An 18815-nucleotide genomic window follows, 5' to 3' on the forward strand; every position below is an offset into this window, starting at 1 on the left:
GTCCATCAATCAATTTTTAAGGTTTACCTTGGGATTTTGAAAAAATTGGGCGGTTATAGTTGGAGATATAATATAAAAAATCAATTTAATAGCTTCGTGATGGTTTTTTCTCTACGCAAGATCTGATAACAAATATTTGAAAGTCAAATACTGACTTTCAACTCGTCAATGAACAATCTAGTTATCATGTCCAAATAATTGGCGGCAATTCATCACTTTCAATTTTTTTAAGAGAATACTTTATAGGTTATAATAATAATGCAAGTAGTACGATCCTCCTTGTAATAATGTGGAATTTCCAAGTTCAACAAAACTAATCAAAATAAGTTAGTTGTCAATATCAAGACTTTAGTATCATGTTATTGTATTTGTTAGTATGATTTATAAAGTATTATTCTATTCATTACATAACATCATCAAGTGAATCACCTTTTTACACAATGTCAATTTCTTGATTTATTAATATTAAAAATTTTGCATAGAACCAATGGAAGTTACAAGGTATGTCATTCTTTTTCCATGATAATATATCTTTATTTGTTTATTTGAGTATTACAGCACTGTAAACTATTACAACACTCTAGCTGTAAAAGATATAGCTCTAGCTGAGGGAGATATAAAAATAATGCATTAGCCTACATAAAATAAAACAATCATTAACAATAGTTTTGTTTTCTTTATCGACCTGATCATAATTCTTTTTTTTTTTGTAACTGATTGTTGTGTTTTGTCCATTGCATTATAACTTAAGGCTGTGCAAAGGCTAAAAATAAACCTTCTAAAGGTGATATTTTTCAAAGTTTTTTGATTTGTATATCATTAAGCAAATATAAAAATTGAATTATATATAGAAATTAAAATGTTTATCACAAAAACATTTTTTCAATATGAGCGTCTAAAGTTTAAATTTTTAGGACAGAACATTTCAAATTCGGTAAGAGATAAATCCATGAGGTTTAGAGGATTTTAGGGTAACCGTCCACTGGAACCGTAATCAACCGATCCGTTCGGACGTTAGATCGGACGGATCTGCCGGCCGTTTACGTCAGTCTAGTTGCCAATTATTGAATTGACCACTATCATAGCCACCAAAATTTTTCATAAACAATGATTATATTAAGATTTTAAAAATTGAATAAACTAATATCCACTAAATTAGTTATTCATTACAATAATCTTACCTTCAACAAACATCCACTAAATTAGCTATTCATTATAAAGCAATCTTTGTTCACAGATTCCTTTGAACATCATGACGATGATATCTTTTGTCTCGCATATCTTACTTGTTACTTACTTATCCCACAATGAAACATGTTCTTGAACTAAGCTTATCAACTTTTTACTGTCCATATTTACAACTTTATGAAACAGAACAACCTCGTTGTCTCAGCTCAACTAGTTGGTTCGGCCGGATGAAGCCGGAAAATCTCAATCAATTCGGATCAAAAAATTGATCGGCCGGAGACGGCCGTGCCCGTGCACGTATGAACCTGTTGTAATTAATGGACGAGCATCTATTCCTTTGTTTGTTGGGGGATCGTACGGTAGTTTTCGGCCGATGCTACTTCCGACGAAAACGGTTCTAGTGGGCGGCCACCTAAATTTTTAATGTTTTTGTTGATTGAATTAAACAAAAAATTTCTAATGATATAAATTTTTGAGAAAGTTATTTAATTTACTAAAAATTACTTTTAGTTGAGTTATTGATGGTGAATTGAATAACTTTCTCAAAAATTGATATTTTCATTTTTTTTGTTTTATTCAATCAACAATACCATGAAGAATTCAACCTCCAAATCTTATGGATTTATCTCTTACCAAATTTGAAATGTACTGTCCCAAAAATTTTAACTTCAGGCGCTAATATCTCAAAAAAGTAATGATCGGAATAAAATGTTTTCCTGAGAAACCTTTTTCATTTTGATAGCTTGATTATATACAAATTGAAAAACTTTTAAAAATATCATCAGTAGAAAGTTTATTTTTAGCCTTTGCACAGCCTTAACTAGAAAATAGAAAAATATTTTGCTTGGTACCGGTAAGCGACAATCAACAAGATATAATTTTGGGATATTACCTAATATTATTCACTCTGACACTAGTGATCCGTGGTCTAGTGGATAGAGTGCCTGCGTAGCAGCATAGAGATCCCGGGTTCACTTCAAACCCTCTCAATACCAAAAGTTTTTTAACCAGATCACTCCCGTGTTATCGGATGGGCACGTTAGACTGTCGGTCCCGGCTGAAGTATGACAGTCGTAAGGCCCATTGACGGCTTAAATTATATATTAATTTAATATTAATATATATTAATATTAATATATATTAATATTAAATATTAATATATTTAATATTTAAAATATATTATTATATATATAATTTATATAATATAATATATATAATTTTCTTATTTGTCATTCTTGATTTTTTTTTATTATTCTTCTTTTTTTTTGTTTGTAAGATTCCTTTTTATAACTGTATTTTTCATTTTTGTTTGTTATATTTTCTATAATAAACTCCCTTCTTCTGGGGGTACCAGGACGAAGGAAAAAGGAAGGAAGGAATTATTATTAACACTATTTCATGTTTTCCTTCCATTGTTATAACAGATTCAATGTTAGAGGTGAAATTTTCAACTCTGCAACAAGTGTCAACTTAGCGGTTCCACACCTTCAAAAGACGGGCCAGAGATGCGTATTTTTGCTATTTTTACCTCCCAATTAGTCTTCATTGAGCTAAAAAGTCAAAAATTGTGTTCAAAACAATCCATCCATTTCCTTTGTCAATTGGCCTACTGTTGCAAAACTGAAGATTTCACACTCAACACTGAAGCTGCTGCAACAGTTGTGGGGATGTGTGTAAACATTAAATTATACATAAAATTGGAAAGAATTCGATGCTCTATAATCTCATGATCAGCATGGATTTTTTCCATCGATATTCAAAAAGTTATTAGAGCAAAAATTGAAGGAAAATTTGTTTTTTTTTTCAAAAATGTTACATCCTTAAGAGCGGATAACTCGAAAAGTGAAAGATATATAGAAACAGTTGTGAGATCAATATTGTAGGAAACTATGTAAGCTTTCATTTTTTATGGGATAGTCATGTCCTTAAGATGCATGATTTTAGAATTATATGAGAGAAACCAAAAATAATACCTTTGCACCACCCCCACCCCCTGGGGAATATGCACATGGGGATATCTCGAAAACTATGAAAGATATAGAAAATGTTATTAGATCAATATTTTAGGAAATTATGTTGAGGCCAGTTGAAACAAAAAATTCACTTTAACGCCTCATGTTTGCTGCTGATATAAATTAAAACGCTTGGTGTAAAGTAGGCAGGCCTTCATTATTACTTTTCAATATTAAACCTAATCTTAGAAGAAATCTTTATTCAAGAACATTAATTTGATATTGTGATTGTGGTAAAAAAATACTCATAATGTTAAGCTGGATTCTCATATATCAGTATCAGAGTCCGTGTCATTAAATAACGAAATTAACGTTTTGGTAGAGAGTTAGTGGGGAGGATATTTTTAATATTCTTTCCGAAGAATGGTCATTGATATGTCCGAAGCTCCGCCAATTTATGTAGATGCATAACAATATGATTATTAACTATAGTTATTATATTACAAATTGCTTTTTCATATCGTATACAGTTCAATAATTATTTTCTTAGTCTATATTATGTAAATTCATCTATAATTTTGCTGTATTGTAAGCTATTGTATATAAGTGTATAAGCCAGTATATATTGTAATCTACATAAATAAAGTACTCAATCAATCAATCAATCAAGCATTTGTCGGGTTCAATGAAAATTTAATATAAGCTTCACCCGGAAACCATTAATGCCACTGGTGTATGAACCTAGTGTCCAAGTTATTAAGGGCCTACATGTCATCTTTTGTGTTTTATAATAATACTTGATTTGGTTTCTTGTGCCTTTATTCACCTTTTATTCAATATCCACCTGAATTGATGGATTGAAATATTACAGCATAATGATTAACTCGACCATGTAAGCCTGCACTCAATCTCCTATTGGCTTCAAATTTTTATTTACTTTTGATTCAGCTTGTTAATATATTCCCTTAAAATTGCTCTCACTTTCCTTCATAATCATGTTTTAATAATTTAGAGTGATTGAAAAATGTATTTTCTTGCAGGTATGAACGAAAGTTGGAAGAAGTAACAGAGGTGATTGGTCATGCAAAGTTGGCTGAAGATGATTTGGCACCCCAGTCTCAAGCTTTATTCGTCTCAGATTCTTTTGATGATTACAGATTGCTTGAGTTGAATAGCAGCATTCAAACGAATCTGAGTGAAGGACAAAGGTCAGATAAATATATACAAATGACTTGTATATAGATTAAAAATTAGTGACAAAATTAAGCTACTTGCTTACTTGGCAAGTGGCGATATTAGAGTAGTTGAATCTAAAATGCAAGCATTTGACCAAACCTATAGAAGTGACAGTATGTAAAAACTTTAGAAGTTCTTAAGAAGGATAATGTTAATCTGTATAATATTGTTAGGAAATTGGCCTATGGTATCAGTACTGGATTTGGAATGACCCATTTTTATTTATAAAATTTGACCCAAGAATTTTAATAAAATACTTGATAGTTTAATGGACCTTTAATACAGGAATTTTTATTCGTTTCTTCTAATTGTAGGCTATATACTAATTTGGAATTAATCTAAATTTATATTATTTTAAATATTATAATTTCCCAAAAGAATTTCATTTCATCATGAGATGGTCTTATATTTAAGAATAAAAATATATATTATTAAAGCCGTAATATTGGTTTTCACATGGACTTGAATGTCATTGTGTCTTGTGAACAAACAGTAACAAAAAATTTGACATCAAATTAGATTCGAATTTTCGTTGGAAACTTATTTTGGAAATATACTGCAGTTGGATGATCTATTTCATGAACTGTCGTCATAATATGTATGTAGTTACTAATCTATTGCAATTTAGATAACAAAGTTTTTCTCGTATGTTCGAGAACTGTTCAGCGATTTTACTCACGATTAAATCTAGTCTATGGTTGATTTTAGAACTGAACCTACTGGTTTTAGACGTGTACTTGATCATTCTAAAAATTTCTAATTTATTCATAAATTATGTTTGATACTTAACAGTAAGTTACATTTTATGTTTTAAAGTTTTATCCTTTTTCACTTTCAGAGTTGTTTTTCAAGGTGAAAAACACGAGAAGGCTGTCTTGTGTACAGAAAATGAAACTTATGAGATACTCGAAGCTGAAACTTCCAACACACTACTGTTGGTTCCTGAGCTCATATTCGCTTTACCTGCCAAAGATGGCGTGAATCAGAATGGGAATGGGGCGGTTGGCGAACAGAATGGAACGCGCCATTTGTCAAGTACTGTGGTAAGTTTAAACATAGAAATCTCCATGGCAGAGCCTTTAAAGTCTTAATCCTGCCTGAAAAATAATATTTTTACTAAACGAGTGATATGATTATTGGTTGAACAACGTAGAGATTTATGAGTCAAGAAATTGATTTCCAACATTTACTTATGATATAATCTCATTAAATATATCAGCAATCATATAGATCTCTTTACACTGCATTAAACTAATTATATTTTCAGATCTGCAAATAGATATATTGTTCCCAGAACTGACTTAACTATATGCAGAAGACAATTCAACTACACAGTAAATAAACTAATAAATATTATCCCTGAACATTCTATAAAAATAAAACCCTCAAAAGCACTTAGAACGAAAATTGAAAACTGGATCAAGACCGAAAATGTAGTCAAAATATTTTAATTCTAGGCATTTATCAATTCTTTATTTTCAAGTTTCGTTTAATTATTTCCCCCCTTTACTACCTGAAAGTTGTCTCTCAGACTGAATTCAATCTATATAATGTTATCCTGTACTGTAATTCAAAATTTTGATGTATCAAAATTAATATTTGTTTAATGAATTATATTCGCTTATGTTTATGCTATGAACTACTCCACTATCGTGTTTTTTTCTTTTTTGAAAGTGTATGCTAATTTTTTGTTGAAGTGTTTGCTAAATTTTTTTTTTTCATACACTTTTTTCTATTTTTCTCTAATTGGACTGCTTATTGAATGCTCGTTGCTAGCGCACAAACTTTGTTTTGCTTGCAACGCCATTATCATATATTAGATTATTATTTAGTTTCAATGAAAGATTTTGTAATTTTGTTAGTAAATTTCTAATGTATGAAACTGAATTTTGTTTTCCATGTATTTGTGAATTATTTGTTCAGACAACAATTTGTTCAGATTGATGGTGAAGACAGTGATAGGAATGGTGTAGACTATGGCGTCATTCAAGGTAGTACGCTGGGTCCAGTACTGTTCTTGATTTATATTAATAATATTTCCCGGCTCAATACTACAAGCAGGATATTCCTATTTGCTGACGATACAGTGGTTATTTCTACAGGTAGGGAATGGGAAGAAGTTTATGAAAATGCCACTAAAGATCTTTCCAAAATAAAAAACTGGTTTGACCATAATAACCTCACTGTGAATCTTGGCAAAACCAAGTTCTTGCCAGTTGTTACAAGAAACCAACCAGACCCTGGGCTGAGACAGGTGAAAATGCACTCATGTGGGGATGTTGGATCTTTATCATGTGCTTGCGGGGTAATTGACAGAGTGGATCAATATAAATATCTGGGGGTCATTTTTGACCATCAGCTGAGTTGGGCACCACATATGCAGTGTGTCAAGCAAAGGCTACGACGGATGCTGTATGGTCTATCTCAGTTGAGCCAAGTACTTGATACCAGATTAAGTAAAAGAGTACACCATGCTTATGCACAGTCAGTGTTACAGTATGGTATCATTGTCTGGGGAGGGGTGTCATCTGCTAGCCTGGAGCCTCTCTCGGTTACTCAGCGCACCATTATTAAAAAAAATTCTTAAAAAAGAACCCAGATATACCACGTCGATGTTGTTCTCGGACTTCCCTCGGCTCAATTTAAGACAACTGTATATTAAAACACTTCTCACATATATCAGGAAACACAAAATAGAACTACTCAGCAATATTCAACATAACTATCAAACTCGACACAGAAATAACCATGGATATTCAACACCTCAATTATATCACGGAATAGAACTTAGGTCTCCTCACTATCTAGCACAAATCGTCTATAGAAATTTGCCCAATGATATCAGGGAGGCTGAGAGCTGCAGCGATGTGGTGTATAAAAGGAAGCTGTTTAAATGGTTGATTGGCATAGGTTGGGCTGGAACCGAGGGCTTACTCCATTCCTATGCTTCTTAAATCTCTACAATTTAATAAATAAATTGTCACAGTCTTGAGTCCTCTTGCTCTTCTTTTAGCTCTTTCTTTCCATTTAAGCACTCTTCACAAATGGTTACAAAAACAGTGGTAGGGAAGTGCAATAGTCTGTAGATTGCACTCTATCATACTAGCATATATGTTAGGTTAACTTAGTATCATGAATGTATATTATTTTGCTTATAACTATTTCATACTTAATTTACTTTATTTTATTAGCTTGCTCATAGGAACTCTCCCCATTCACAGATGTGTAGTCTTCTTGGGGGATTCCACTCTTCAATAATGTTACAATTTTAAATAAAATAGTAAAGTAATTTATCTTTATATTTATTGTTTTATTGTAACTTAACTATTGTACAAATTTGTAATTTCATGTGGAAATAAATTGAATTGAATTGAATTGAATTTATATGAATTTGATTTGATTTGAATATTTCTATGCCACAAGAAAACTCTTATTTAAAATCTTAGAATCTGGGACATGGTATAGTGCCAGCATCTCGGCATGTGTTGGTCATTGTCATTCCATTTACAATTAGAGTAATAATTGAGCTTGTTTATTATAAATGCAGTAGTTTTATGGATTTTTATATAAAATTATTTTAAAAATATTTAAAAATTATAATATGAAAAAATTGTACTTGAAAATATAACCTATCTTTTGGAAAAATAACTTTCTATAAAATTTGGGAGTAGAGAAGTTTTGGGCTAGGTCTGTTGCTCTCCCAGTAATGTCTTTATTATTATTTTTAATTGTATTGATGAATAAAAAAAAATAAACTACCTATCATTTAAACGTATAATGTAATCGATATTTTAAATCAACGTACCTAGAATAGTATGTATTCTAGGTACAGAATACAAATTGTACATTTGTTATAAATGTAGCAGTTGTCATTGATGAACAAATCCAATGATTCTGATTGTACTGTAGTACTGTAGTGTTGCTGTATTAAAATCATCTTTATGTATTATTATTATTTTGTTTTCCATGTATTTGTGAATTATTTATATGAATTTGGCAATAAATTTGATTTGATTTTGATTTGAATATTTCTATGCCACAAGAACACTCTTATTTAAAATCTTAGAATCTGGGACATGGTATTGTGCCAGCATCTCGGCAAGTGGTATTATTATTTTATTTTTTAGAGTATTATCTACTATTATTATCTATATTATCTATTATTATTTTAGAGTACTAGTAATTCCATATAATAGAGGTGATATTATTCATGTTCAGATAACAGGAGTGTTCAACAGTTACCTGGAGTTGCGTAAAATGAAGCCTCGGCTGAGGAAGCTGGAAGAGCTGTTATCGTGCAGTGAGTACAGAGGGTCAGAACTAGAGGAGGAGGTGCTAGCCAGGGCTGACAGCCGTTTGTACTCACGAGAGGACTTGCTCACACTCGTTCAGGCCAGTAGCAACGAGCTGGATGAGGGCCTTCGACAGATCGCAGCATGTCAAATCGATGGTAATCACAATAATAATTGTTTATATCTTCCTTTGATGTTATTAAATTTTTTCATTCATTCCTTCAAGTTGGACTTAAATATATTCTAAGGTCAGCAGTCAGCACTTATGTAATATTTCACTGGATATTTTCCACTGGGTTTCGAAGTCCTGAACGATAGTGTCTCATGCTTCTGACTTTGGATCGATATTTGAGTACTGCAGGTCAGCTGTACTAGAAGACTGTTCGCCTCTCAGTCGAAAATGTCTGGTGAAATGTTTCGTTAGTAGCTGGTCCAAGTATTGATTCATTAATCACTGAATTCTTCCTTTGAACTCTTACACTTCGTTTTCCACTTTTTTGAACTCGGCCCCTCATATCTTTAAAATATTGTCCTATCGAAATCGAACGAATGGAATCTTCAAGTAAATTATAATTGTTTGGTGCCATATCATATCGGAATGTTGTATATTGACTCAACTCATCGTAATATAGTCGCATAATTTGTTCCAGCAATTGAGCAAATTATTTTTGAAACTAAATTGTGATTTATTATCGATGCTCAGGCAAGTGGCGTTTACTGGACTTCGACTACTGCTTCAGGGTGCTTTCGCAGATCCAGAATCTTGTTGATTCGAATTCGTGGCCGCTGAATGCAGTTCCAGAAAATGAAACTGTCGAAACGTTGAAAGATATTTTTCCTGAGGTGATAGTGCGACATGTTTTCCATCAATTCACCTCTCCACAATATGAACGAAATGAAGAAGGTAACGTGGAGTTCAACTTGTATAATATACAAAAATACATTGCTCGTATATGAATTGCATACTTGTATTCGCAATAATAAATATACGTAACATACAATACATAACATGATTACAAGATAAAAATAAAAATACATTCTCATATCTAAGTAATAATGATAAAAAAATCTGGTGTGGCGCACTCACACAACTTTCCTTGCCGTTATGAATATTGAACACTGACGCTAGTGTTCCCGCGCATCTCAAGTCTACTATTCAAATATTTGAGCCAGTTGGTGACAGGGCAATAACGCTGGAGACACACATGAGGTCTGCTATCTCTTCATAGTGAATGATTTGATAGAATCAACAATAATTTGCAATTGAATAATCACATTTTCTCGAATTTAAAGCTTATTTTCAATTTTAGGTGAAAATGTTACTGAACATTAATTGTAGAGATTTTCATGCTCAATCTACTTCACTTGATTTTTTTTGTTTCAATTGTATCTGAAGCCTGATAATTGGGAATCTATCTGCATTGATGGGGCGGAGCTCCTGAAATTTTTACAGATATGGGACTTGTGGCAGTTGATAGAGCTTATCGATGACTATTTTAGGTATGAATTTGATCAAAATCGTTGGAGCCGTTTCCGAGAAAATCACGAAAAACCCTGTTTTTGACAACATTTTCGCCATTTTAGCCGCCATCTTGAATTGCATTTGATCGAAATTGTTCGTGTCGGATCCTTATAGTGAAAGGACCTTAAGTTCTAAATTTCAAGTCATTCCGTTAATCGGGAGATGAGATATCGTGTACACAGACGCACATACACACACACACACACACACACACACACACACACACACACACACACACACACACACACAACACACACACACACACAGACCAATACCCAAAAACCAGTTTTTTGGACTCAGGGGTACTTGAAACGTATAGAAATTTAGAAATTGGGGTATCTTAATTTTTTTTTGGAAAGCAATACTTTCCTTACCTATGGTAATAGGGCAAGGAAAGTAAAAATCATAGCACATTATAATGTGACTGAAAATATACACACCAGCATATAAGATGAAACTTATGGATACAGAGATAATTATAATAATATACATTCCGTATTTAAAAAAAAGTAAACTAATGAGCACCTCTGCCACCTTGCAATATAATCTGATATATAATAATAATAAATCTGATAATAAATCTAATATAATAAATCTGATATTTATTCAATTCGCATGTTAACAAAGCAAATAGCGCTATCCTTTTCTAGCTCCGCAACGCTGTCAGATCGGTTTTTAATATTGTAAAATATATCAAATCAACAAAATAGTTAATCTCAATTATGTAAATTTATTATTTAAACATTGAAAAATATAGTTTCTCGGCGAATTAAATATAATTGATTATTTTAAACAAAAATGAACAGTTAGTATCTCATAAGGAATACCGGTATCAGATTTCTTCTTTAGAAGGCAGAGAATCGGCAACGCTGTTTGCTCCACTGTCATTATAACGTGGACCTCACTATAGTCGTGTCTCAAACGAAATAGAAAAGGGCTACTAGTAATTATATGTAATAGTAGGTACATTATTAATAAATTTTATTTATTTTTAATTTTTACAAAGAAGCACTGATTGGGAGAAAAAACTAATACTCCTTGTACTATTTAGGCTATCTCTCAAATTCATATAGATAACATTTCAAAAGTCCGAAATAGGGTTACGGTATGATTTCACTTTTCTAAAATTTAGTCCATTTCCACTAAAAAAAAAACAAAAACTAAGAATTTTAAATTTTGACGGTTAAAAGCAGAATAAAAAACAAATATATTACTCTCAAATCACTATTAATTGGAACATTTTTGCGTAATTTTACAAAATTTAGAACCGTAAAAATCACAACTCACTATGAATGAGTACGGCAGCTATATATTGAATGAAAATTCAGTTTCAATAATGAAAATGTGTTTATTGTCACGATGGTATTAAATTAACATTCACTCGCTTTGAGATTCTGGTTAAAAAATGTTGGAGAATGATAGTGTCAAGAATGGAATTGTGTTGATGTAGGTGACGCACTGTTCGAGCTGACTGAAGACAAAGTGTGCCGCTTCCTGGCTGAGGCGCTGCTGCGGCCCCTGGCCAACGGCGACCACAACGAGCAGCCCTGCAGTGGCTTACGATCTGAAGCCTGATAATTGGGAATCTATCTGCATTGATGGGGCGGAGCTCCTGAAATTTTTACAGATATGGGACTTGTGGCAGTTGATAGAGCTTATCGATGACTATTTTAGGTATGAATTTGATCAAAATCGTTGGAGCCGTTTCCGAGAAAATCACGAAAAACCCTGTTTTTGACAACATTTTCGCCATTTTAGCCGCCATCTTGAATTGCATTTGATCGAAATTGTTCGTGTCGGATCCTTATAGTGAAAGGACCTTAAGTTCTAAATTTCAAGTCATTCCGTTAATCGGGAGATGAGATATCGTGTACACAGACGCACATACACTCATACACACACACACACACACACACACACACACACACACACACACACACACACACACACACATACAGACCAATACCCAAAAACCAGTTTTTTGGACTCAGGGGTACTTGAAACGTATAGAAATTTAGAAATTGGGGTATCTTAATTTTTTTTGGAAAGCAATACTTTCCTTACCTATGGTAATAGGGCAAGGAAAGTAAAAATCATAGCACATTATAATGTGACTGAAAATATACACACCAGCATATAAGATGAAACTTATGGATACAGAGATAATTATAATAATGTACATTCCGTATTTAAAAAAAAGTAAACTAATGAGCACCTCTGCCACCTTGCAATATAATCTGATATATAATAATAATAAATCTGATAATAAATCTAATATAATAAATCTGATATTTATTCAATTCGCATGTTAACAAAGCAAATAGCGCTATCCTTTTCTAGCTCCGCAACGCTGTCAGATCGGTTTTTAATATTGTAAAATATATCAAATCAACAAAATAGTTAATCTCAATTATGTAAATTTATTATTTAAACATTGAAAAATATAGTTTCTCGGCGAATTAAATATAATCGATTATTTTAAACAAAAATGAACAGTTAGTATCTCATAAGGAATACCGGTATCAGATTTCTCCTTTAGAAGGCAGAGAATCGGCAACGCTGTTTGCTCCACTGTCATTATAACGTGGACCTCACTATAGTCGTGTCTCAAACGAAATAGAAAAGGGCTACTAGTAATTATATGTAATAGTAGGTACATTATTAATAAATTTTATTTATTTTTAATTTTTACAAAGAAGCACTGATGGGAGAAAAAACTAATACTCCTTGTACTATTTAGGCTATCTCTCAAATTCATATAGATAACATTTCAAAAGTCCGAAATAGGGTTACGGTATGATTTCACTTTTCTAAAATTTAGTCCATTTCCACTAAAAAAAAAACAAAAACTAAGAATTTTAAATTTTGACGGTTAAAAGCAGAATAAAAAACAATATATTACTCTCAAATCACTATTAATTGGAACATTTTTGCGTAATTTTACAAAATTTAGAACCGTAAAAATCACAACTCACTATGAATGAGTACGGCAGCTATATATTGAATGAAAATTCAGTTTCAATAATGAAAATGTGTTTATTGTCACGATGGTATTAAATTAACATTCACTCGCTTTGAGATTCTGGTTAAAAAATGTTGGAGAATGATAGTGTCAAGAATGGAATTGTGTTGATGTAGGTGACGCACTGTTCGAGCTGACTGAAGACAAAGTGTGCCGCTTCCTGGCTGAGGCGCTGCTGCGGCCCCTGGCCAACGGCGACCACAACGATGCAGCCTGCAGTGGCTTCGATTTGCAACAATTTCTGGCCGCCTGGCAGCACAGTGTGCCCGAAGGTAATTATCGTTGCCAGTCTCATAATAACTGCTCAACTGCCGCATCACGATCTTCTTCAATTTCATCTTTTATTAACAGCGGTTGCGCAAATCACGCCGAACGCGTTTTGTTCTAAATATCACCGCTGCAACTCAGTTGATGAGGTTAACTCTAAACTTTATAATTGCTTGATTGGGAAGCATTAATCTTCATTCATAACGACTGCTAACACTTTGAAGTGAATCTTCACTTATCACAGCTAGAACTTACTGATTTGGTGACAGATATTTCGTAGTGAATTTGACTTGTGATGTATAACCATAGATAAAATACGTGTATAAATCTCCTCTTCTATGTATTCCTCCCTCTCTGGTATAACGTTCAGACACAACTGTCAATGAAATAACAAATTAAAAATTACTCGAGTGCCTCGGATTCATAAAAATAATGAAAAACAATTAAGAAAATTGAATGGTTGTCTTAGTTCATAATTTTAGAAGTTTATAAAAATTATCTGAACATCACAAACGATTGAATTGCTTAAAATAAAGCTACTGATTCTGTTGGGATGGATAGTTTACCCTATTGCGTTTATTTGTTAACTTGTTTCCTCATTTATAGTGAATGAGAACGTCTTGAAATCTTGAAATTGTTACAACCTGATTCATTAAGATACTTTGAGAAACTTAGTTTTGGAGGTTTCACAATTATCAATCTCTAGTAAGCACCGTTTATCAATCAATGATTTTGACAATTTTCATTCGAACATCGTCGAAAAGTTTTATTCCATATTGATCTACTACATCACCTTCACAGCAACACAGAAACTCCCCATTATTTGGAATTAAACTTAAAAGGTTGCTTACTATAAATTAATTGAATTCAAACTTAGCTTTCATAACTCCTTTTTAACGTTTATTCGCTTTTGTCTTTTGACTCTTTTACATCTTGCTGTACACCATTTTAAGAGATAAGGATTGTTTTTTATAATAATTATTCTTTCAATTTATCAATTTGTAAAAGATTTGAAAAGTTGGATTCTACCGTGGTTGAGATATGAGCTAAATCGGATACGCATGAAATTAGATTCATGAATTAGATAGGTTCGAGTGATAAAAAGTTGAATTACTCTTGATCTCATAAAATTTTGTTATAAATAAAAGAGCTCAAACAATAATTTTCTTTGGATATCATTTAAAAACAGATTATTATCATCATATATTTGATGGTCAGTTTTTTATTAAACATAAGAACATATCTGCCAGCCCAGATAGCGAGCGGTACACCTTAAAGTCTGCTAGCTACCTGGTCGTGGGTTCGAATCATCCCGCTGGTAGGCATGGACGTTTGATCATCTCATGAAATCACCCTCTCACTTTTCATAACCCACGCACAAGCAAAACGCTCATGTGGGCATCATCCGAAAAAAACCTTATAATGATTCACTTTGAATAGTGAATTCTCTATAAATAACGTCAATGCCACTTATTCATCCAATGCTGATAGTTTGAAGCGTATCTCACCATAGTTGGTGAGACGTCATAGCCAAGATACTGCCGTGCTACCAATTTTGTCCAAAAAGGTTTGATAGTTTTCACCTATCACCTAAAGAAAGTCATCGGTTCCATTTGCCAATATCTTTAGAAATCATGAATTGATCTAATGCCTATGAATAAGAACTCCAGTTCAGAGCAAATCAAATTATAATTTTCACAAAACTTGGGCAGTTGAAAACGCAAAAATAATTAACAGAACCATTAGATACATAAAACATAGTCATTCTTATAAGCTAAATACTCATCTGTACATGATAATTTCATTTATGTGGCTATAGGCTTTCAACATTAAGCAAAACATTTAACACAAATTGAGAAAATAATGAAAATATTCAGATATCAATTAAAACATCTTAAACTTCACTTATATAAAAAAATTTCAAGAGGATAATAAACAACCACTACAAGCCACCAGCCATTTTTCTTGAGGGAGCCTGAAGGTTTCGGAAGACGCCCTAGACACGTCATCATTCCTAACCCCAGGAATGGAAAATTACAAGTTTACAATTTACACTTATTATTCTTAATAACACTTTATTTTTAATCTGTTTTGAATTCATTTAACCTTTATGTTGTTAACTCAGAAAGAGAACTTTATTACAGTAAGCTATTCAACATTAGAATAGCTGATAAAATTTCAGGCAGATGTTAAGTCCACATATCGATTACACCGATATTGACTATAAAATTTTATTGATATTTGAATATCGAATTGAAGATTCGATTTTTTATTGAGAAAATGTATATCACAATACAAATTAAGTCTGCTATCCGTACTCTGGTCAGGGGGTTGGTCTGTTTTCACTCAGCACAAATATATGATTTTTTGCATAATGATAATTCAAGAAAAATATAACTCCTCAATTATGCACACCTAAGCTTTCTATCCACCTGGCCTAGAAAGCACAGAAAAAAGGCCCACTGGTTAGCCTCATTCCTGATTTCTGATTTCAATTCTCCTTTTAATATATAGTTGTATTCAGTCAGTAATCAGTTGTATATGTTATAGATTTCGGTAGTTATTATTTAGTTATATATTTCATTAACAGTTATCGGGAGATGATGGTTAGATGAGTAGGATTAGGAAAAATAACAGTTATCTTCTATAATATAAAAAGGAAAGAATTGGCTTTTATACACGTACGGAATAGGAAATTCACAAATGACGCATCATTACGTCTGAACTACTGAAATGATTAACTTGACATTTTGCACGATGATTCTCAGTTTACTGAGGATGGTTATAACCCATACCATGTTTTTTAATCAATTAATTATAATTTTTATAATTAAAACAAATTTATTCATTTTGTGATACTAAGTATATGTAAGATAAAAAAGCCCTATCAAATAGTTTTTCCATTGTAAATTATTTGTGTTAAGGTTGGGTATTTTTTCAATACTACTTTCAATATCAGAATGTTGCTATAAAACTAGATTCAATCTATTTGTGCTTTGAACAGACTCTTGCGGAGCACGGGTTACCTGCTAGTCAAGTAATATTGTATTTTATTTTAATTCCATCCCAAAATCGAATCCTAAGAATTTTAACTTACTGACTGGTGGGGAGTGTTGAAATTTCATTTCTTATTATGACAGGCCTAACTCTTCTCATCTTCATTTGACCACAAAGGAAAGAACATAGAGTTCTTCCAACAAATAGGGTGCTATCCAACAAAGAAAGAAGGGTTCCTTCTTCTGTGATTGGACTCAGTCAGTACAAATTGGCAATTCGAACGCTCTTGCTTGCATTGCGTTTATACATTTATGAAATGAAATTATCCAATTTATAATTTTAAAAAGTACAAACTACATGCTCACAAAACATGATGTTCTATAACCAATAATACGTGCATCTTATATATTTTGTTATCTTCTTGCTTGTGATTGTAAATATTGTGAATTTGGATGACATAATGGTGTGTTGTGTGAAACCAGGCATGGAGACGAACGTGCAGCAGTTAGCTGGTCTGGCGGTGATCGACGATTCGGCCGGGAAGACGCCGCAGGTCAAACTGTTGCCTGAGAAGAGTTTGCCCGAAGGTGCAACTGAACGTCTGCAGCAGCTGTTCTCCATTCGACAACAATGGACACTTGATGAAATACAGCCTTACATTGAGTAAGTAGCATATACTGTATCATGGTACATAGAAGAATACTATTCTACTCCTTTATTCCTATTTCTTCTTTTTCAAATATTGTGGGTGTGTACTTTATACAAAAAATTACTTACTTACACCTTGGCTCTACAATCCATTAAGGACAATAGCCTCACGTAGTATGCCTCTCCATTTTTCCCGATTTTGTGTTTTCCCACTTCTTCATACTGTGAATTATATAGAAGCCTTGTGCAAACCACTACAATTCGTATGACGGGTATCGCAACGACACCACGACTTAAATCCTCCCTAATACATTTTTTCTGAAGTACCTTGAAATGTCGATATAGCTTTCAACCTTGATATTCATAGTAGGTACCCCCCGATTCACTATAGAACTTGTGAAAGTAAATTTTTTGTGCGGTCCCTTGAGTTTACTATATCGAGAGTCCTTTGTATGCGGGATGGATTCATTGATCAGATGACTCCAACTTGAATTAATTGATTTCCAACCTAAATAAACCCATTAAAAACTCATAGTTTTAAACAAATGGGGATGTTTAAATGTTCCAATAATAAATTTCTCAGGAACTGGCAAGTGCTCAAAACCCCAATGGAAGTGTGGCGCAGTTCCGGGAGGCTACCGCTTACATCAGCTTATGTGCTTCATAAGAAACTTTGGTGATGAAGCTCTCTTGATCTGTATTATCTTGAATTAGCCAATCCATTTGTTATTCATGAACATATTTGAATAAAAAGGTTCCTTATCGTAGAACTTGTTTAAGCTACGTCCAGAACAATCATAACCCATCTAATTGATGGACAATAAAAACACAATGTTGTTTTTTCTACTGGAAAAGTTTAAGCTCAACCTTCAACTGAAGGTGATGCCATGAGCATCAAAGTATTAATTGATATCAATTTCAGAGTATTAAAACACTTGGGGCCAAGCCATACAAACTGTTTTTTTTAGGGGTTTTCTGAGGTTTTTATAACCGGCAGAGCTGGAAGCTCTCCAATTGGATGATTATCAGCTGATTCCGAACGCCAACTGAGCTTCCTGCCCTGCCGATTCTAAAAACCTGAGAAAATACGCTTTGTATGGCTTGGCCCCAAGTGTTTTAATACTCTGAAAATTGATGCTCAAGGAAATTGATTACCTTCATTTGAAGGTCTAAAACGCCTGAAAAAACGCTTTTTATACCTTGAACCTTAATTTTTCTAAAATTTAAAATCGAATCATTTATTATATTATTGAAATGTATGATCAGTTTAAGTAACAGTACAATAATTTGTTATAGGCCTGTAGCTGTTAATGCGGCTGACGTCAACAGACTACTCATGAAGCACGCCCGATCATTCATGTCCAATGGCAAGCGCTGCTACACAGCTAGGCATGGACAAAACAACTGAAAGGTCAGCATATTTCCGCATATATATCGCACCAATAAGGCATTTTTTTCAACTAAAATACTAATTTCAACACTTCAATTTATAAGTTTCTCTGTTACCTGTATTTAATTAAAGTATGATTGTTGATTTTTAATATGGGTTCTTATTGTATATTATACCTATAAACCAATTATATTATTCTTGGTTGTAGATATAAAGAACTATCAAACAGTTCTGAGAAAAGCGTACGTGACTTTACTTGACTATTATCTGAAGTATTAATATTTAATTATTCGATAGAACT

The 18815-nt window shown here is 32.7% G+C and overlaps 1 protein-coding gene across 1 annotated transcript; it reads left to right on the forward strand.

Moving 5' to 3' along the window:
• Positions 1-282: 282 nt before the first annotated feature.
• Positions 283-18665, forward strand: LOC111051348 (sister chromatid cohesion protein DCC1). Its single transcript, XM_039423974.1, has 8 exons — positions 283-501; positions 4181-4348; positions 5215-5419; positions 8595-8826; positions 9372-9572; positions 13329-13484; positions 16959-17139; positions 18421-18665. Exons 1-8 carry the CDS (start codon positions 488-490, stop codon positions 18530-18532), a joined length of 1269 nt encoding a protein of 422 aa, XP_039279908.1. The 5' UTR covers positions 283-487; the 3' UTR covers positions 18533-18665.
• The last annotated feature ends 150 nt before the right edge of the window (positions 18666-18815 follow it).

The sequence above is a fragment of the Nilaparvata lugens genome, chromosome 3 (assembly GCF_014356525.2).
Source record: "Nilaparvata lugens isolate BPH chromosome 3, ASM1435652v1, whole genome shotgun sequence".
NCBI classification, from domain to species: Eukaryota; Metazoa; Arthropoda; class Insecta; order Hemiptera; family Delphacidae; genus Nilaparvata; species Nilaparvata lugens.